Source organism: Gymnogyps californianus, chromosome 2, assembly GCF_018139145.2.
Source record: "Gymnogyps californianus isolate 813 chromosome 2, ASM1813914v2, whole genome shotgun sequence".
Taxonomy (NCBI): Eukaryota; Metazoa; Chordata; class Aves; order Accipitriformes; family Cathartidae; genus Gymnogyps; species Gymnogyps californianus.
The window spans coordinates 47,575,314-47,597,414 of NC_059472.1; the positions used below are offsets into that span (position 1 = coordinate 47,575,314).

Sequence of the window (22,101 nt, forward strand, 5' to 3'; positions counted from 1 at the left end):
TACAGCACGGCATTACCTCACGTCAACCATTTTGGTCTCAGTTTTTATCTTTTTAGCCATCACAGGAATTAAATAATTTAGAGCTTGACCGGTTTCGTATCTTCTACAGCACGTGCGCAGATTTTTCGCTGGCGTAACGACGGCAACGCTCAGTCAGACTGCAAAAAAAAAAAAAAAAAGCAGACAGAGGCTTTATTCTTCAAAACCGGGTTAAAAAGCCGACTTCGGTCCCGCGCACCTCCTCACCCCGCTGCCCCGCAGCCCACCACACCACGGCAGCATCCGGGGCTCCCTGCGGCCCGCCCTACCTGCGCGGGGCGCCGGCCCCGCAGCCGCCGGCGGAGATGGCGCCCGGCCCCGGCCCAGCCGCCGGGCACCCCCACACCGCGGGCGGGGGCGGTGCCCGCTCCCTCGCAGCGGGGCGGCCCGCGGCGCTGCGGCCCCCGCCCCGCCCCACCCCGGCCTGGCCCGGCTCGGCCCGGCCGGCACTCGCCGCCCGCCATGGCGGGGCTGGGGCAGGGGCAGGGGGGTGCGGGGAAGCCGCCGCTGCTGGTGAAAATCGTGATGGCCGGGGAGTCCTGCGTGGGGAAGACCTCCATCGTGCGGAGGTACACGGAGCCCGGCTCGCCGCCCGCCGGGGCTCCCACCTCCTCCTACTTGGCCACGATCGGTGAGTGACCGCTGGCCGGGGGCGGCCCCCCCCGGCAGCCGGCCCTGCCGGCGCTCTCCCGCAGCCCCCGGGCTGGCACCTGCCCGCGTCCCCCGGGCGCACCCGCCGACCTGCCGCCCCTCACCGCAGGCGCCCCATACCCCCCCCCCCCCCCCCCCCGGGTGCCCGCCGCACGGCCCCCGCCGCCCTCCGCGAAGCGGGGCCCCGCCGGCCGGTGGCGGGCGGCTGTGTGGGCACGCCCGCCCTCGCCGCACGCCCCGAAGGGCTGGCGTGTGTCGCCGTGGGCCGGCTGACGGCTGGGCGCCCGCTTCGCTCCCTCTCCTCATCCTTTCCTCCCCGGGTGCGCCTCACGCCCGCAGGCCGCGGGTGCGCGTTTCGAACGCGGCCTTCCCGGCACTGGCAGCTGGGCGCTGCCTGTCTTGGAGGTGTCAGATCTCCCTCTGTGAAACTGCTGCGTGTGTCCAGCCACGTCTAGCAACTTAAACCTTTGCAGAGGTTTGCCAGGGTCTCAGGAAACGTGTCACCCTGGCTCAGAACCTCTTTGTGCCGGCTGTTACGCTGTCCTCGCTGTTTGGCTGGGCCATTCGGAACCTACTCTTTTTCTAAACTTACGAAGACAACTTATTTCTTACTGTTTCTTATTGCCCACAACTCCAGACGGAGGCCCTGTTGCTGTACACCGGTGTGGGTGCAGAGAAAACGATATGTACCTCAAAGAGTTGTCAGACACCAGTGAAATGCCCAGTTCCTCCGTCGTTCATGCTAGAAAGGGATTTAACTTTGTGCTAATAATTTTAACGGTATAAAGTCAAGATATCTTCTACTGTAGGTAGCCACGTGCGTGGTTATTAAAGCAGAGCCATTGCTGTGATGGAAATAATTAGTCCTGCCAGATGGAGGCAGTTTTGTGCTGCACCACCATGCTGCCTTCCCCAGCACCTCTGCAGATGGGGGGTGATGGGGAACTCCCCGCTGCCGCTGCCGTGGTACGCCAGCCCCACGGTGCCATGGGGAATGGCAGGTTGACTGTCCACATGCTGAAAACCGGGTCATCTGCATGCAGACGTGTAATGCGGGTGCGGTGGTTTGATTTGCTGTGGAGATTTTCCCCATTTCTGATTGGGAAATTTTCATTTTTTAAAAGTTTGCGTGTGTGTAAGAATTTTTTTTTCATTTTCTGTGCTCTTGAAGAGAAAGTTAAAGTATGCACAAGAAATTGTGTGTTCCTGCATTTGGAATATGCATGGCTCTTTTATACATTTTTCAGTGTGGGAGGTGTTGGCTTAACAGAATAAATAACAGGTAGCAGCCGTGGCAGCAGTTCGTCCAGGGAGTACTTAATGTACGTGAGATGACTTGACCTGCCCACATGAGAACGGCTGAACTTAAACCATTTTTTATTTTCTTGCCCGTTCTTGCAAAGCTGCTTCTGAAACCAACACGAGCAAAAAGGGAAGAATGGAACTAGCAGCGAAGTCGTGAAATTGATCCTTGTAACAGGCAACTTGTTACCAGGCTGAGCAAGGAGTCCCAAAGAACGGCTGTGAAAATAAACATCAGCTTTGTTGATGTGTTTTGTATTGGAACATAGATTCCTGACCGTGAGGTTATTATTTTGAGACACAATTTCTTTTACTCTTAATTCAGTCCACTGCGGAGTCAAAACCTCTTGTGTGGTGATGATATTAAGAATGTATTTTCCAAGTTGTGGGTTGAAATATTTAAGGAATAGTTAAGATAAAAGAGTTTTGTGACAGTTATGGACTGAGACTAACCTTATTAGTGTTATTACTGTTCCTGAAACCTATTCTTGAGAGATTTAAAAACTTGTAAAACAAATTTTTATCTGAAATTTAAATGAATCATCCAAATATGGTATTTGTTACCTGAATGTGATTTTAAAGTTATTTCTGAAATACCGTGTTCCATTTAATTCCACCTTAGGAGGTGTATTAGAGCTTAGACTTTTAAAACAAATGGGATTGTGAGTGATGGCTTCTGAAAGAGTAATGTTGGAAGTGGAAGTTTCTTTTTCATGAAGATAGCTACAACTGAGAGCATGGCCTATAGGTTGTGGCCCATAACAGTGTAAAGAAAGAAGACACAATGCAATGGTTTTTCTGTTCGTGATGTCATCTCCCTCTTTGTTGACACCATCAAAACAAATAACTGTTTTCATCCAGATGCCTGTTTCATACAAGCTCAGTCAAATGATCCCTATCTGTCATGCAGCCTATTGAATGCTCATCTGATGTTAATTGATTTTTCACCCTACCTGTCCAGCTGGAACGGTGATTCGAGTAGAGGGAAGATTATCCAGGCTATGCAGTCTCTCAGCCATCCGAGTTCCCTGACAAAATCATGTGCTACCCTTCCTTAGTGTCAAAGGGTCGTAGGCACAGAAGTTAAAAGGTTGTTGAAAGTCTCATTTCTGTGTCATCATGAATCACAGGTTTGTGTTACTAGCAAAAATCCTAGTGTTATTCCAGGGGAAAAAAAAACCCCAAACATTTTGTAGTAGTGAACTTTTCTAAAATTATGTATTTTATGGGGGGGAAAAAAAGCATCCACAGTAAATTTTCATTGAAAGCCTTTTATGCAACACTTAAACACTTAAGGCCGGGTGCCCTTCCTCCTCTTCACTTACGGAGTTTGGGTAAATTATAAGCAGTTATAGTTTTCTAATTAAACTTATACGCATCATAAGGCAGATGCATTGTATTATGAATAGACTACAAAAAAGAAATGTTTTTGTTTAAACAATGGCATTGCATATAAAGCCATAGAGAAAGTTTATGAACAAAAAAACCCCCTTGTATACAAGTGAACAGGATTGTGATGTCACAGGCTGTGAGGTTGTTATTTTGCTGTATTATGGTGGCTGTGGTCCCGCAGCACACATGTTTTCTGTGAGAAGCATTTCTGTAGAGGTGTGAGTCCTCCCAAATGTGTCATAGTTGAAAGTGGTGCAACTCCCACTTTAGGATTAAAAATAAAAAAGGTAATTTTATTTTGACTTTTTCCTCAAAAGGAAACTTTTGCTTTTTAATACCTGTATTTAAAAAAAAAAAAGATTTATTAAGAGTGAAGTTGCAAATTCAAGTGATTTACGCATTTGTTTCTAATGTGTGATGAAGAAGAGAACCAGCTCTGAAGTCTGTGTAGATTCACTGATACTCACTTTAGAAGGAAGTAAAGTAGAGTTAATCAACAAAAATGAACCATTTCAATATGGTAGACATGTCCGGTGTTAACAACACCAGTAGTAATCTGCATCTTAATTCTTTACAAGGCTGGATTTTTTGTCACTCTTAGTTTCCTAACAAACCGTCTTATACCATGAGTTGCTTTTCTTACGAAACAGTAATTATCAGTACTTGTGACTGCTCAGATACCACTCTGCTTCAGATACTCCTTGACATGTACAGGAAAAGAGTCTGATTGAAGTAATGCACCAACAGCTAGTAAGGGTTAAGTATGGGTAGGAGTAACATGGTGGAAACTCAACCCACAACATCTCACTGGACGCTTGCCCAGCTTGGGCACAGGAGTTGATCCCAACTGCTTCCTTGTTTCCAGAGTTGAAGACGCTGTATGACAGTAAGTGGGTAGAACTATCACTGTTGCATCCTGCTAAGCTGCTCAAACTCACATTTTCTCTGGATAGACATATTTTTTTGAGCCTTTTATATCAGGAACTTGCTAGCTGTATTGAGGCGAAAAGTGTGTTGTCATTTTCTAGACCAGCTGCAAAAGACCTCTTTGAAGAGGACTTTTGCAGATGGACAAAGACTATTTTATAGATATTGAGGGAAGAGAGGCAATTGAGGCCATTCACAGCTGAATTCCCCTGTGGCTGATTATTTTGATGCTTTTTAGACCTAATTGTCTTTAAGGTGCCTCAGTCTTAATATTGGTGTATTTATTATTTGGAATATAAAGGAAAGAAATTAATCTCATGGCTATAAAACTTGGAAATAACAACTAGAATTTGAATTTGTATGCAGCATACCCTGTCTTGGTTTTATTTGACAGCTTAAAAGAAGCAGGTACAAGGTGTGGCATTCAAATAACATTTATCTCAAGAGCAGTAGTCAATGCTCACTTTGTTATGTTGATCATGTTGTATAATACATAGGCCTAAAAGCATCTGAAATCTGTGAGCTGTCTTTGGCATTGTATTTCTCATTTTTCTTTTCTGTCTTTCCAATTTGCTAAGTTTGCTGGAAATTTCATATAAAGACATGAACAATTCATGCATGCAGAACATATTGACTTCTGTTTTTCACTAGCATTCATTGACCTTTTAGGTCAATAAATTTTGAAGTTGACTTAAGAAGTCAATAAGCCTTATTTTAATTTAGATTAAGTTTTAGTCTGATTCAGCAGTATGCTTCCCTTTTTATAAATAAAAAAAGCTTATAGCAATTTATTATTAAAATGTATGTCAACTAAGAACTGTTTCCTATAGGGCTGGGAATCCCTGGCTGGATTATAATTTTTTGCTGTATTCCCAACGCACCATTTGAAAGTGACATTCCAGCCTCCAAGTGCGTACTCTGTCCCTCTCAACTGCTCTAACAGCAATTGTAGAAAGTGATACAGATAATTAAACAAAACGATGTGAATTTCGGGAGCAAATGTTTTCCATCACATTGGAATTTCACCTTACATGAGCAAATTTGACTTAAATTACATTTCCATCTGATATTATTAATTCCATCAAGGAAGCTTTGTGTAATATTAATTACAGATACCAATTATATTATTTCATCTTTCCTTTCCATTGGAGCTTCAATAAAAATTCATCAAGTGAAGGACATGATTATCATAATAATTTTAAAAATCCACCTAAACTTTTTTACCACATACACACAAAAATGTTAATAGCATTGGAATCATGCATGTGAGAGTGTACTTGTCAAAGTTTTCTGCACAATGCATCCATCAGTAAAAAGAAAGGGAGCATTTCCTCTACTGCATTTTTGGTTTACTGCCATGGATGCTTTCCTTTGATAAAGTAATTGGGCAGACAAGTTCTTACAGAAATCAGTGCAATGGTATTAACTTAAAATTTTTGTGCTTTTTCAATCTGTTTAGTTCTTTCAAGTGACATTACTACTGGTGAAAAGCCACTCTGAAGTTATGTTAAGTAGCCATATTTTGACCTAATGTAATTTTGACTATGCAGTATGGCCAGCTATCGCAATGTCACCTTCACTTAATATAATTGACAAAAATAGCCTTATTGTTTTTCAGTGGGAAAAAAAAAAAGAGCAGAGAAATTATCAAGTGGTATTTCAAATTTCAGCAATGAACTAATTGGAAAAAAAAATGGCTAACTGTGAGGAAATGTGTCACTGAGATAGCAGCTGATAGCTGGCAGATTCTAATATTAAGATTGGATCTTCAACAACCCATAAATCCAGGTATCATCTACCACATTTGGAGTACTAATTTGATAATCTGTAGTGTTTTCCTTTATTACATTATAAGGAAAGTATCTTTGAGGAAAGATCTGTAGTATGTAGAGACGACATTCTGCACTGATTTCAAGTGCTAATGCTTGATTTTAGCATTAGCACTCTGGATCTCAGATACACAGTGATTAAGGCTGTAGAGACAATCCTCTTCATTTTGAATGAAATCCAGTGTGTTTGTCTTTGCATTTAACTAGAATAGCTAATTCCTATTCCTGTTCATGTAACCCTAGATAGTTTTTTTTTTTTAGAGGTTTGGAAGTGAGAACAGAAAAACGGTGTTGCACATGTAACAGCTTTGTAAGCATTTCTACCTCCCCATTCATAGCTGCCATGCTGTTGTGATGAAACTGGAAACAACTGAAATCACAAATATATTTGCCAAATATCATTGTGCATAGGCCATGAAACTGCTGTCGTGTCGCTTGCCTATTCATGGAAATACCTACATGTAGTCTCAGAGAATCTGCACCTTTGCTTTGACCTGCCCCTCCATTGCTTTGTATTGGTATTGCTTTGTATTGTATTTGTGTAATGTATTGACACATAGTTGTGTTCACCATTGAGTAATTCCCTTTTACAACTTCCATTTTGAATGTATATGGTTGGCTAGTTATTCTTTGTTTGATATAGTTCCTTTCACTTTCTGTTCAAAATTGCATGATAACTAGAGCTAAGAAACAATCTTCAAAAGGAATCCATGTTATTATGAGAAATGTTACAGACTTTCTTCTTTCTTCTAGGCATTGATTTTAAAGTAAAGCCAGTAACGTTTAATGGTACAAGAGTGAAACTTCAAATATGGTGAGTTTTAATTTATATCACAAATGAGAGCCAACTAAATTACATTACAGCATGAAAAATCTCATCTGCTTTTAATTGCATGTCTTCCTAAAGTGCAATTGTTCCTACTTGGTCATTTTAAAATTTGAATTTGGCTTAGGGGAGCACATTTTTTGCAGGAACTAATGTAAGTTAAAAAGAGGGTTGTCGGTAGGTTGCTTTAATAATAAAACTTTGCTGTTGCAGCATACAAACAATGCAGATCTACGATCCATATTAAGTGTATCTAATTGTATAGGAACATTGAGGGAAGTGACAAAGCAAGAAAATTTTACATTTCATTACCAATTAAATGCATGTTCAAAAGGATCACTGAGAGAAAGCTAGTAAGATGAATCTTCGGGAACCTACACTCTGTTTTTTGTTTTTTGAGGTTTTTCTAAAGGCTATGTAGGGCTACTGACAGCCATCTCTCCAGGCATCCAGTACTGAAGGTTATCTATATTTACCAGTATTTAACTTCTCAAGAAGTAACTCTGTATGTAATTTATCCAGTATTAGACTAGTATTAGATCTGCAGTTACTCCATCTCAGGTTTTAATACAAAAGTCTTGGAGGCTTGTTTACAGCTTTCTTAAGGTATAATTATGTGTAGGAATCTCTGCATCCCTGTATTTTATGGCTTTTTCCCAAAACCTACCTTCGATCTAAACCAGCTTACTGTCTGTCACAGTTTACAAAGGGCTTGTCAGAATATGGGATGTCATCTGACTCTTGCAGTGCTTGTACTCCAGATTTTTTATCACCTGAGTTGTACTGATCTTAATGATTACCTGTATATAAAGAAGCAATGGTGGGCTTGAAGTTACACTCAGACTTCAACCACTGGTTTAGCTTCCCTAGTGGGGCTGTGTTATTCAGAATAAATTTCCAGTGTATTTCTTTCACTGCTGTATCGGGCACCCAGATTTTCTCTCATCCTTATCTTCTCTTGTTCCTTTCATGTTAGGGTACCCTATTCAAAATTTGGACAATACTCCTTAAAATAAAGTGATTTTTCTTGGGGGTTCTGCAGTTTGATCATCTTTTTTGTTTGTTTGTTTGTGTGTGTGTGATTTCTTACAATTTCTTTCAGGGATACTGCTGGCCAGGAACGATTCCATACACTCAGTACTAGCTATTTTCGTGGTGCACAAGGCTTTGTTCTTGTATATGACATCACAAATCTGGACAGTTTTCAAAGTATAACAAGCTGGATGAAAGACATACATGAGGTAAATATATCTAACAGTGGTTGATCTCTTAATGAAGGTAGTTAATGAGTTACTGCAGTTAATGTTTTAAATGACTGCATGAGATTTATTCTTGTTCCTTGAGCTGTATGTTTCTAACCAGAATTTCTTACATTTAACTCAGCACACAGTATGATAGTAGGATTACTGTTACCTGAAACTGGAATACAGTGTAGATTATCCAGGACAAGCCCATGGTGATGCAGGAACATTTTCTGAAGTACTTTTAAAACATAGCTTCCAATCCAGTTTTGCACATGCTGAGTTATGGTGCTTCTGTCACTGGTGTGGCTACGCACAAGCCAGTCTCCATGAGCTCATCCCAGGATTTTAATTGGCTTCCATCTCAAAATTCCTTATCACAACCAGTGATTTCCCTTTCATAATTTCATTGCTTTAGTGTAGTTACCTCATCCCAAGAATCCAAAGAAACAAATCAAATGAAACATCCTCCTTGTCCTTGCTGGATATTCCCTTTGAGAGGATGGTTTCAAGAATCATAGAGTCATTTAGGTTGGAAAAGACCCTTAAGATCATCGAGTCCAACTATAAATCTAACACTGCCAAGTCCACCACTAAGCCATGTCCCTAAGCACCACATCTACGTGTCTCTTAAATACCTCCAGGGATGGTGACTCAACCACTTCCCTGGGCCGCCTGTTCCAATGCTTGACAACCCTTTTGGTGAAGAAATTTTTCATAATATCCAATCTAAACCTCCCCTGGCACAACTTGAAGTTGTTTCCTCTCGTCCTATCACTTGTTACTTGAGAGAAGAGACCAACACCCACCTCACTACAACCTCCTTTCAGGTAGTTGTAGAGAGTGATAAGGTCTCCCCTGAGCCTCCCTTTCTCCAGGCTAAACAATCCCAGTTCCCTCAGCCGCTCGTCATAGGACTTGTTCTCTAGACCCTTCACCAGCTTTGTTGCTCTTTGGACACACTCCAGCACCTCAATGTCTTTCTTGTAGTGAGGGGCCCAAAACTGAATACCGTATTCGAGGTATGGCCTCACCAGTTCCAAGTAGAGGGGGACGATCACTTCCCTAGTCCTGCTGGCCAGACTATTTCTGATGCAGGCCAGGATGCTATTGGCCTTCTTGGCCACCTGGGCACACTGCCGGCTCATACTCAGCTGGCTGTCAACCAACACCCCCACTCTTCTCCAAGCCTGTAGTGTTGCATGGGGTTGTTGTGACCCGAGTGCAGGACCCGGCACTTTGCCTTGTTGAATCTCATACAACTGGCCTCGGCCCATCGATCCAGCCTGTCCAGATCCCTCTGTAGAGCCTTTCTACCCTCAAGCAGGTCAACACTCCCACCCAACTTGGTGTTGTCTGCAAACTTGCTGAGAGTGCACTCAATCCCCTCGTCCAGGTCATTGATAAAGATATTAAACAGAACTGACCCCAGTACCAAGCCCTGGGGAACACCACTTGTGACCAGCCACCGACTGGATTTAACTCCATTCACCACCACTCTTTGGGCCTGGCCATCCAGCCAGTTTTTTACCCAGCGAAGAGTATGCCTGTCCAAGCCATGAGCAGCCAGTTTCTCCAGGAGAATGCTGGGGGAGGAACTGGGGGAGGAAAAGGAAAATCCCTTTTTGGTGGCAGTGAGCTGTTGGTCAGCTCAGCTGCTTGTGGTACTGCGGCCAGAAACATGTACTTTCATGTGACATAGGAAATGATTCAACAGCACATGGCTGCCAGATGGCGAGTGTGTTCCCACCTCGCTTCCTGCTTCTGATCGTTGGCTCCCAGTGTGCTGCTTCTGGAGCTTGTCAGAGCCCTCTGAGGTTCACTCTGACTTTCTAACGTGGTAGACTTTCTAACGTGGCTTTCTAACACAGCAAAACCAGTTGGATGGTTTTCTGCTGCATCAGTGAGTCTTAAGAGGTTCATAGAAAGGTCTGACAGTTATTGGAGTTGGCGCAAGGTAAACGGGTAGGAGTAGGAAGGGCAAGAGAAGAACGTGTGGGAACAATGTGAGGGAGGAACCAGGGAGGGAGGAGTGGGCAAGCCCTTAGACATCAGATCATTCAGCTGCCTGTAACTCTGAGTCTTTACTGCTAGGTCTTTCTTGATGTGTTCTCTGTTAGGTAGAGGTAGGTCAGTTTTAGAATAGAATAGTTCACCTGGAAGGGACCTACAAAGATCATCTGGTCCAGCTGCCTGACCACTTCAGGGCTGACCAAAAGTTTAAGCATGTTGTTAAGGGCATTGTCCAAATGCCTCTTAAACACTGACAGGCTTGGGGCATTGACCGCTTCTCTAGGAAGCCTATTCCAGTGTTTGACCACCCTCTTGGTAAAGAAATGCTTCCTAATGTCCAGTCTGAACCTCCCCTGGCGCAGCTTTGAACCATTCCCACGCGTCCTGTCACTGGATACCAGGGAGAAGAGATCAGCACCTACCTCTCCACTTCCCCTCCTCAGGAAGCTGCAGAGAGCAATGAGGTTGCCCTAAGCAGCAACACAAAAGTTTGTAGTTAGTGTGCTTGTATAAGTTAGTATGCTTGTGTAAGAATCCAAGCAAGATAGTGCTCTTTGTTGATTAAAATCAAGTAAACATTCAGGCAGTTTTTATAATACTCTGTGAATTGGTAGGAATCGGACATGATGGATGGGAGAGTTCATCTTGGGAAAGCGGCCTTGAAATAAAACCATCAAACGCGTCCTTTTCTCTCCTCACAGCTTCAGTATACGGATGAATTAATGAACTACACATGATCATATATCCAATAATATATGCATAGGATATCTTATACTCTTGGTAAAACATTACATTTACATTACCTCAGTATTAAGAACATTACTATGGTGGCCTAGCACGTCATTATCCTTGACCTTAGAGCCATCTTAAAAGTCTTAGTGGCAACAGAGCCTAACTTGAGTAATGTATGTGTTACAAAGGAGATCTGATGACACAATATTCTTACTGGCGTGTCTGCACACACTTCAGACTAATACACGTGTTTTATTACTTTGTTAAGAAAAGCATGTTCCCTTCTCCTGTTAGGCAAACCAACAAAAGTTACAGCTCGATATGTCACTGGTGGTACAGTTTGATGATTAGCTAAGATTTAACTCAGCGCACAGTATGATAGTAGGTTTACTGTTATCTGAAGCTGAAAATGTAGATTATCCATATATATCAATTTTAATATATAGAAATACATACATATACACATGCATCTATCAATCGATCGCTTTATGTGTATGTGTGTGTGTGTATATATATATATATAAAAAATACTGACCTACCTTCATACTGCCTTCAAAGGGGTCATTTTGGTCTGTCATCTTTAATTAGACCAACAGGATGACTGATTCAGTGGGCTACAATGCACAACCACAAACGCAAAGAAAGTATCAGGACCATGTGGCTGGAGTGGAGGGAAGGATGGGACTAGCTCTTGTAGCCACCGTGCAGGCTTAGAGCTGCTTAAGTCAGTCAGGAAATCACACCTGCATGAGCCTGCTTTCTGTTTGTGACACTTAAAAGCTTTCATGTAAACATACTCAAGCTATTAGTATTTAGATTGTTTGATCTTAACCCGTGAAGGTACTTTGTTAGTTTACAATTTTAAAAATGGAAAAAAACTCAATTTAAAACAATTTCTGGGAATGTAAATTGCATGATTGATTGTACCAATCTCAAAACTAGCAATTAGTGAGTGTTGTAATAGAGCTAGATAATAATAAAAAATTTAATTTAGTCCTAGTGGGATATCAATTTCTGAAGTGTCTTGGTGAAAATATATGGGGCCATTCATTGCAAAAGAAGTGTTTTTAAGCAATAACTGTTAAAACACAGGGCATTTCATGAAAATTAATTACTCACTGGAGGTTGGTGACATTCCCTGCATTTGCTTTGGTCTGTGAATGCAAACCAGTATTTAATTCCCCACAAATGCCCAGTATCAAAGTGGCTGTTGCTACAGCACCCCTGAAAATGTGCAAGGGTAGACATTTAAAAAAAAAAAAGAGAGAGAAACAGATACAGGTTTCATTAAACACCAGACTAATAGGTAATGTAAAGCTTGCACCTGAACAAATCAAACAGGATTTTTTTGAGACAATTCAGTTATTACATTACGCTCTTATTTTTTAATTCTATGTACATAGAGATTTTAAACAGAAGGTTTTTTAAAAATCTGTTCAGTGTGCTAAGCCATTTTTACAACAGTTGAAAATAACAATCTAAGCAATTTAGCATTCCTAAAAACTCCATTGATTTTATAAAAACTAGCCAGTCAGTGCTATTACAATCAGATTACCAGTAATGTTCTCATTGTATTTCAATTATTTTAAGTGTGGAATACAGCAACTTTCCTATTAAAAATGAAATATTGTTCGAAGAAGTTCAAGACATAAATATGCTGCCATATCTGTATTGTTGAAATATTTGTATTCAGAACTAGAGGAAACTAAGTAACATGACTGCACTTAAAAAAGCTTACTAGAAAAATATACTTGCAGATTAATATTTTAGGACATTATTGGCAAATCCAATACAGGTATATTGGATTTGTAATGCACTCATTAGGAGCATGATAATTGCAGGAAAATTACTTTAGAACCTGAAACCATTCTTTATTCGTAGGATTGTGGGTGATGTCCAATTTGTTAAGGTGTTTCGCTTATCTGCTGACATGGCTTTTAGCTATTGTATGCAGCTGTTCTGAAAGGCTGATTCTGTTTGGCCTGTACCAAATCCATTTGCAGAAAACAGTTCTTTCCAGGATATTTTGAACAAGATTCCAACTAACGTGGGCAAAAAGTTCCTCAAAATAGGTTAAATGCTCAAACAGGTGCCCAGAGAGGATCTGGAGACACTTAAAACTCAATTCAACAGGGTCTTGAGCAACCTGACCTAACTTTGAAGTTGGCCCTTCTTTGAACAGGGGGTTAGACCAGATGACTTCCAGAAGTCCTTGCCAACCTAAATCACTCCGTGATTCATGCATGGCATCTGCGTCTCCAAAAACTTTTGACGTAGATGGTAGGCGCTAGTTTTCTTTTAAATACATTGGACTGGTTTTCATTGTGCTAGTCTCCTGGTGTGGCATGAAGATGACATTACCAGTTCCTAATGATTATCTGCTGGAAATTCTCTGCTAGCACAGAATTTTCTGCATGGGGAAGATAGATTCATTTTCTCGTGCAGTAGCAAGTCTTGGTGACATAATTTAGTGTTCTTGGAATAGATTAGCTTTCTATTTATGCTATCTGAAAGAAGTGACTCCTCAACCAGGATATGAAACGTATGGCTGTGTTGGGTTACTGCCATTTTTTCATAGTGCCCTCTTCTGGTTCTGTGCATTAGATGCATCTGAGAGTTGGGAACCTGGACCGTCATTCAGTGTTTCTGCATCATACTTACATAAAAGCACCACAGCAAAATGCTTTACAAATGTGAATTAGCTTGACTTCGAACTCTTCTGAGTTTTTCTTCTTTAGATGGGAGAGCTTGGTGCCAAAAGGATCAAATTGTTCCAGTTCATAGATGGATTTGTTGTTACAACTCTGATTAGAACTGAAAATTCTTGTTCTTGTCACTCTGCTAAATTGGTTTATCTCTAATTGTAGACTAGTTTGAGGATAAATTGGTTTATATCTAATCAAGTCTACATTTGCTAATAGACAAATTCTGTCATTTGTACAATTCCACTGAAGTCCTGGAAACTAGGCATTTGTAACTGAGGTCATCATGTGGCACTTAGAAAAATATATGGAAAGAGACATATGTATAGGAATCATAATATGAAGACTGCCTGTGTGATGCTGTCAAAGAGATTGTGGGGACAGTGTATTCCTAACAGATTATTCTTCATTAAATACAAAGGATCGGTTTCTAGTGTTATTGTCTGGTGAGTAAAACTTCCCAGCTTTACAGCCTTCCCCAGCTCTGCCTTCATCTTGCTGCGTGACCATGCATATTTCTGTCTCTTCTTCAAATCTGAAAAATTATGTTAATGCTAAGTTTCTTCCTCAAATACAAACTAATTAAGCATTACCATAGTGTATTTATCAGATCTGGGTCCTTGATTTCACTGTTTCGACCTGCAAACAAACTTCTGTTCCCTTTTCAAACTGTAATCAGTGAGTATATCAAAATCATGCAGCTCTGCACAGCTGCGCTCTGGAAACGTGGTGGAGGGACAAGGTGGTGATTCTGGATAGATAGCTTTATACAACAAGGAGTCTGGATGAACTTTGGGCAGTCACGGTCAGTTTGCTGCAGGGGATGTTGAGGCCAGCCATTCATGGTAGGGTCTGTGCTCACCATTTAAAAAGTGAAGGGATAGTTTCTCCCAATAACCTGTAAGTACAAATGTGATGTAGTTCTTTCGATAAAGGTGTCCATGCTACTTTTGACACATAAATTCACAGCACTTCTGTGAAATAGTTTTCCCAGCAAAATGAGAACAAGTGCAGAAAAAAAGACCTAACATGGGGGGGGGGGGGGGGGGAGAATTACATACAAAAGGGATGAGCAAGGTATTTTCCCTTTTGCATTCTTGATTTCTGTTAAGGAGTTGGGTATTTACCTGGTTGCGTGCACAGGCTAGGTGAAAGTTGAGCAGTACTGTAATTGGTTCAGGGTGTGGATGGATGGCTGCTATCACAGCAGGCTGCTGAAGTGCACCACGATATTACGGTGTGCGAGTCCAGTGTGCTTAGTCCGGTCCATGGCACCGCTGCGTTTGAGGCTCTGGCGCTGCTGCCTCCTGTGGCCACTAGTCACAGCAGCCTGGCTCTTGCCACCACCGGCTTCAGCTGCCAGGGAATCCAGCGGGGGAAAAAAACCTTTTGCTGAAACCTGATGACTCCACACTCTTCAAAAAAACTTGGTCAGCCTTGACTCCAATTTTTGGAGAGATATAGTGCTGAGATTTCCTTTTTGGACGTTTAAAAAAAATAGGCTAGGTTTTCTCCAAGTTCAGATTATTTTTATTTGAAGTTTCAGTAAAATTAAAACCAGAAGAAAAACTGAAGAGAGTGAACCAAAAATCTGGATGTATTTTTGAGATACCAAAGCAAAACACTTTTTTTTTTACGTCTCAAAAAAAAAAATTTTCTTTTTTGCCTTGATGAAATTTATGAAATTTTTAATAGTATTTTTCCATGACATGGGAAAAAAATGTTTCCTGACTCTATTAGCTTAGTCAGTGCTGACTTGCATAATAGCATCTTAACAATTGTAAAATAACTATCCTCTTTATAGCTATAGATTTTGCATTTGGAAAGCTTACTCCTGAGCTATAAATAAAAGAGGATGAAAATACACAGTGAGCTTTTGGAAGCACTGAAGAGCCATATTTTTGGCCAATTCAAATCAGTGTACCTCTGCAGTTTTTATGCCAACTGAGCACATGGTCAAACTTCTGCCTAGTCATATTGACTTTTTTTTTTTCAGACTTCATCTGTATAATCAGGTTTCGAAATTTAAAATGGATGTCATTTGGTGTATATTCTTTAGTTTTCTAAAAGCAAGAAACTGCAAGATACCATCTTTTAAAAAAGGAGTACTTGCAGTGCTTTGGTGGAGGATCCAGTCAAAGTGAAAATACATTATTACATTATATTAATGTAGAAATAATAGTTATTTGCTGAAATAAATACTTACTGGCCTGGTATCTCTAACCTCCTTTAAGTTTTGTTACTATTTGGAGCTGTTTAGAAAGAACACTCCTACTGCAAAAATTTGTGCTGTTTGTACAGAATTACATTTACAGGATGGATTTCATGGTTTTGTACAGAAAGTGTGCTAGTATTTCCCTTTGACCTTTTACTTCAGAGTAAAGTCAAACATCACTTGTAAAACCTTCAGCTACATACAGTCTTAAAAAGTTGGTTATGTGATGAGATTAAATTGTCTATTATTTACCCTATTTTAGGGACTGATGTATGTAATTTTATGTAGGAGAGCCATTGACCTTAATGAGTAAAGCTTCAATGCATTCTGAAACAGCCAACATTTTGGTCTATTAATCCAGGTTAGATTGATTCATTATTTTAGGCCTGTACTTTGTACTCTGATGATGAGCTTACTTCATTTTAATACTACATTATCGTGAACATCAGCTGTGGGTATGAAATGAGATTAGCTGACTCTAAAATGAGAGTGGATTAAAAAAAATGAAGTAGTGTTCCTTAATAATAAATTGTGCCTATTGCTGTACTCTTCAACTTAGTTGTAAAAGTGCAAATTGACTAAAAATAATCATTCTCTCATCCTTTAATGAATAGAGGTTTTTCTTTGCATTTCTCTGAAGGGAGGTACATGTGCCTGTGCATGTGTGTGAGCTTTGGGGAAGATGATTGTCTGTGCCTGGTTTTGTCTTATGGCAAAGTTATAAAAATTAAGACTTTGACAGAGATCAGAGATTTCATCAACGTCCTTGTAGAGAGATCTGCAGCCTGAGACCAGGCTTTTTGAGTCATCAGAGAAGCTGTGTGAGCCAGAATATAACCCATGGGATCAGACCACATTAGCTTTAAAGGTCTCTAGATTGAGACCCTCAGATTCCTCCATTTAAGCATCAATTCAAATATTATGATTTTCACAACAAATGTCAGTTTTCACATTCCACATGCTGTTGCAGAACTGTTCTCTTTCCTTGTCATTATTCCAGTCATGTATAGTTACAATGGCTTATCTTAAAATAACACTGATGTAAAGCACCCAGTGCATTTCACAGTCATCATGTACGTAACTGGATTAGTGGAATGAAGGATGGAGACAAGGTCAAAAGCTAGATTTTTCTTCCGTTTGAAATCAATGAGGTTTTTAAATTTTACTTCATTAAAAATCTATTGCCTTCTTCCAAATGTCTTGGAATAATCAAACTTTTATGTTGAGTTTGAACACTTTGAATGTAATTTTACTGTCTGTGTGCAAAAGTGAAGCACAAGAGGTGCTCTTTCAGGTGCAGACCACACTAATATGCTAATCCACGAACCCATTACTTTAGGGAGGGCAGTGTCTGAATTCAGGGCATTTCCAATCACTTTAAAGCCTCAAGATGGAGCATTCATCAGGAGATGGTGCCCATGCACCATATACTTTATATCTTTTGAAAGGGGTTGCAAATTATGCCCTGCACTTGTAAGCGCCTTGTTTCTGCTCTTTGCAATCTTGCTGTTTTCCTCCAAATCCCAGTAACTGATGGAAAATACTTCCACAGATGAAAAGGTCAGGACAGAATTTAGCCTTTACTTTCAAGGAAATAAAGTGTTGAAGGTTAGTGTGAGCTGAAGGTGAAGGGCTTTTGTTGTTTGCTTTCTTCTTACTTGACACTTATTAATGCTGGTTCTCTTTTAGAAAACAGGTGATGAAGTGGACATAATACTGTTGGGCAACAAGTGTGATAAGGAGTCAGAACGTGTAGTTCCAAAACAGAAAGGAGAAAAGGTATCATTGATTGCTGGTACTTTCTTTGGGTTCTCCTGAGTATCTTAGTATGTGACTCTGAGCTTTTACACTGAAAATGGTAAAAAGCTCCTGAATTCCAAAAATTCTGTTAAGAATTGCTCCAGAAGAACAGTTGTGGAGTTCTGGAGTGGTTGGGTTTTTTTAACACATGAACAGAAATGCATTAAGTAACTCCTAGCTGATCTCTTTAGAACACTGATTTTTATTTTAAAAGTTAAAACGTACTTTAAAAGTTTTAGCTGTTACAATAGGAATCTTATATTTTTAATTAAAACTAAAAATATTTTAGAGTCTGCATTTTCAGAGTACTGTTTTAATGTGGAATTCTAAAATATAATGCATCATACATTCTGCATAATTTTTCTGGTACCTGGTGCACCCATCAATGATTTTTTGCTACAGCCTGACTATAAAGAACTATTCTAGCAGGCTGTGCACTGTGATCTGCGTTGTCTATAGCCCTAAATAATACTGGACAGTTACATTTAGGGAACATCCAGCTCCCCTAGTTCTAGCTATGTTTGTGTCGTACAGCTGAGACTGCAGTATAGTTTATACCTGCTGACCCTGTGTAGGGGAAGAACTGGTGTTAAGTGGGGAGTGCTGTTTTAAAGGCAATGGCAAATTACTCTCACTGAGAACTAATGAGGAAATCCAGGAGCCATGCTATGGCAGAAGAAATTGTGATAATGACTACATGTTGCAGGAGAGCATGTCATGTATACCAGTAAATTTTGCCACTGCAAACTGTATGCATCTGTTGTCTGGAACTTGGAATGAGCCCTTCTATTATGCTTTCAGGCATGGTGAGTCAGGCAGGATGTCTTGTGTTTAAAGAAAAGAACACTGGTAATTTCTTGCCAATTACATAATCCCAGATTAGGGAACTTTAAAAAATAGCATCACCTTTTCAACAGCATTACAAATAGAAACTTTTGAAAGTTCGTTGTTCGTATGCAAGACACTTTCAATGTTAATGTACTATATCTGTGTACAAGGAATAAGGTTGCTGAAAAATACATGTATACTCTTACGCAAAGAATGCACTGTCGGAAATCTAAAGCGTCACTGGATGCATGTGCACAAGAGGGCAGTAGTAGGGTTTTGCATATGGTATTAATCGTGACATTTTCTGACTTCTGTGTACTTAACCATGCAATCAAAATTTCTCGTAATGTAGTATTTTTTTCAGAAACAAATCATTACCTCCTCACCAATGAGTCTGCTTTCTAGATTTCTCCTGTGTTTTGAGGCAAGGCAACTCTTCGGTTATACTATTTCTTCTGTTAATGTGATTTACAAATGCTAAAGAATCTGACTGAACCAGCTGGAGAAAGATTCCGTTACCAGAGAGAGAGCTAATAATTGTCCTCTCACTCCAAAGAAGAAAATATCCTTATTAAGAGGGGACAATAGTTTGATACTAACTCTGCCACGTAATAATTCATACTTACATATTTCATATTACCCTGTGAGTATGAGCTGTAAGTATTGCTCTGTTCAGAGTCTTGCAGAGAAAACCCCTAGATCTATGTTGGCATTTCTATAACAATCTGTCATAACTGAGTGGCCATCATATGCCACTTTATAGAGTAATTTAATGCTGAGAAATTTTTTTTTTGTTTTCTTTTGTAGTGATATAATTTTGATCACTCAGAAATTGATATATTTAATTTTAACACTATGAAGTATTTTCTTGTATTAATAGCTTTTTATTCACTTTGAAAAAAGGTTGAACTCAACCTTCTTAGGCTCCTCCGTTCCCCCTCCCCCCCCCAATAACATTATCTTTTTCTCTGAAAAACAAATAAAAATGTTGAAGGTTATATGACTCAGTAGAAAGTGGCCGTTTTTCTCCTATCAAATCTTTCTAACAGAAAGAGCGAAGGCAAATATTCTTCCTTTTTTTTTTGCTTTTGCTGTCTTCATGTGCCTGACTTCAAAGCTCATTTTACAGGTACAATACAAATGAAAAAAAACATTCTGCACAGTCTAGGAGTATTTCAGATATCTCTCTGATTCAACACTAAGAAATCATAGCAGCACTTTGCTAGGAAGTAGTATATTTTGAGTTAAAAGAAATGAACAATTGGAATTAAATTTCACCTTGGAAGAGATATTGGCATTACTTATTTTGTTATTGTAAGTAAGATATGAGCTTATTTTACTCAAGATCTCCAAACTGTTCTCAAGGATAATATAAAATAACATTTCCCAGTAACTTAATTCCCATAGGTTTGTAAATGTATTTAGGTATTTTATTTATGGATCTATTCAAGATGCTCCCAAAAGCAAAAAAAAGTAATTCTTTGAATGTGCCTTTCCAGTTTCTTTATGAGAGGGAGTAGCCAAATCTCTGTTCATACTTCCAACTGCTTTAACACTGGACTGTTGGGGTTTTTTTCCATCTAGCTACTTTTTTAGAGGACTTGCTTGCCACAATACTTACCAGTATGCAAGGTGAATTGGAATAATACATATATTAATCTTCTTTGACCAATATTGTGCACATACAGAGAAAATGGGGGTGCATTGATAGGTGTAGTAGGCAATGTAGTAACATGATACAGAGAAGGCTGAAGTACTCCAGTTTTTTTTATTTTATTTTATTTTATTTTATTTTATTTTATTTTTATTTTGCATTGGTCTTCACAGATGGAGCTTGCTCCCAGACCTCTGCATGTGCTGGCATGGTTTGGGAACAAACAGGTCAGCCAGCACTGGGAAAGCATTGGATTAGAAACTGCTTAGGAAAGTTGGATGCATCCATAGACATGATGAAGTTCACCCAATTGTGCTGAAAGAGCTGGTCAATGTGATTAGGGCCACTGTCAGTCGACTCTGAACAATCATGGTGGTTGGGAGAGACTCCTGTTGACTAGAAAGATGCCAGCGTGACACCTATCTTTAAAAAAGGCAAGGAAGAGGGTTCAGGGAACTATAGTCAGTCAGCCTTGCTTCAGTCAGTGGAAGGATCGTGGAGCATGTTGTCATCAAATCCTTTTCCAAGGACACAAAGATGATCTGGAATAGTCAACAGAGGGCAAATTGTGCTTCACCACCTGGTTGCCTTCTACAATGCCAGGAAATGACTGTGTGGACAAGGGAGTAGTGGTGGTTGTGATATATCTTGAATTTAATAAGGCTTTTGTCACCCTCTCCCATGGCATCCTTACTTGGAAGCTAGGAAATGTGGGCTGGACAAGTGGACCATTAGGTGGACTGAAAATTGGCTGGACTACCAGAGGCAAAGGGTAGTGATCAAAGGCTGTGTGTCTGGTTGTTGGCTAGTAATGAGGAGAGTACACCAGGGGTGTGTACGGGGCCTCACGTTGTTCAACATCTTCATCAGTGATCTGGCTGATGATACAAGGAGATTTGCATGTGACATGAAGTTAAGGGGTGTGACTGGCACACGAAATGGGAGAACACCAATTCTGTGGGACCTCGATAAACTTGAGAACTGGGCCAACAGAAACATCATGAAATTCAGTAAGAAAGAAGTGCAAAGATTTACACCTGGGATGGAATAATCCCAGGCATGAGTCACTGCCCTGCTGCAAAGGACTGATGGGTTACAATGAACACCAGCTTGAATATAAGTCAACAGTGTTCTCTCATTGCTTAAAAGCATGCTGGGCTACATTACAAGGATAATGGATGGTATCTCTGGGGAGATTATTACCCCCCCTACTTAGTGCTGGCAAGGCCATATGGAATATTGTGTCCAGCTTTGGCTCTCCCATTTCAAGAAGGCTGTTGAGAAACTGCAGAGGGTCCAGCAGACAGCTACAAAGATGATTGGGGTCTAGTACCAGGAATCCATGAGGAGAACTGAGGGAGCTGGGTAAAGAGGAGGCTGAGGAACAGTTAGGTTCTACAGCAATTGAAGTGTAGTTAGAGGAATGATAGAAATAGACTCTTCTCAGTAGAGACAGACAATAAAGCAAGGGACAGCAGACACAAGTCCTGGCTTGGGAGGTTCAGATTGGAGATGAGGAGAACCAGTTGCACTAGAAGGGTGATATATCTATGGAAGAGGGTCCCATGAAGGTTATAGAATCTCCATCGTTGGCGGATTTCAAGACTCAGGTAGGCAAAGCCATGGCTGACCCCATATCATATGGGCAGTAGTCCCATTTCAAGTGGGGTTATCTTTCCAAATGATTTCTGTGATTCCAAGATTAAAATGGTTTGTGTTCATCAGAGTTTGTACATAGGTAGCCTCTAGGAATCTGTTAGATGATACAAGAAAGAAAAAAAGGAATATTTAATAGTAGATTCTGTGTACTTTATAAGCTGCAAACCAGTCTTCTCCACTTTATTAGCCCAGTATTTTTTTATTGCCTGTATTTTTCTTTATGAACCATTATGCATCATCGTTTTGCATTGACACTTGCCAATAGTCAAATGATCTTAACTTTCTGTAACA

The 22,101-nt window shown here is 40.4% G+C and overlaps 1 protein-coding gene across 1 annotated transcript in view; it reads left to right on the top strand.

Annotated features, from left to right (window-relative positions):
• Positions 1 to 501: 501 nt before the first annotated feature.
• LOC127013293 (ras-related protein Rab-10-like) overlaps positions 502 to 22,101 on the top strand; it is a 32,595-nt gene continuing 10,995 nt past the window's right edge. Inside the window, exons 1-4 of the mRNA XM_050892090.1 lie at positions 502 to 670; positions 6,894 to 6,954; positions 8,069 to 8,207; positions 17,559 to 17,648. Of these exons, the coding sequence (XP_050748047.1) occupies positions 502 to 670; positions 6,894 to 6,954; positions 8,069 to 8,207; positions 17,559 to 17,648 (459 nt within the window). The remainder of the gene's footprint in view (positions 671 to 6,893; positions 6,955 to 8,068; positions 8,208 to 17,558; positions 17,649 to 22,101) is intronic.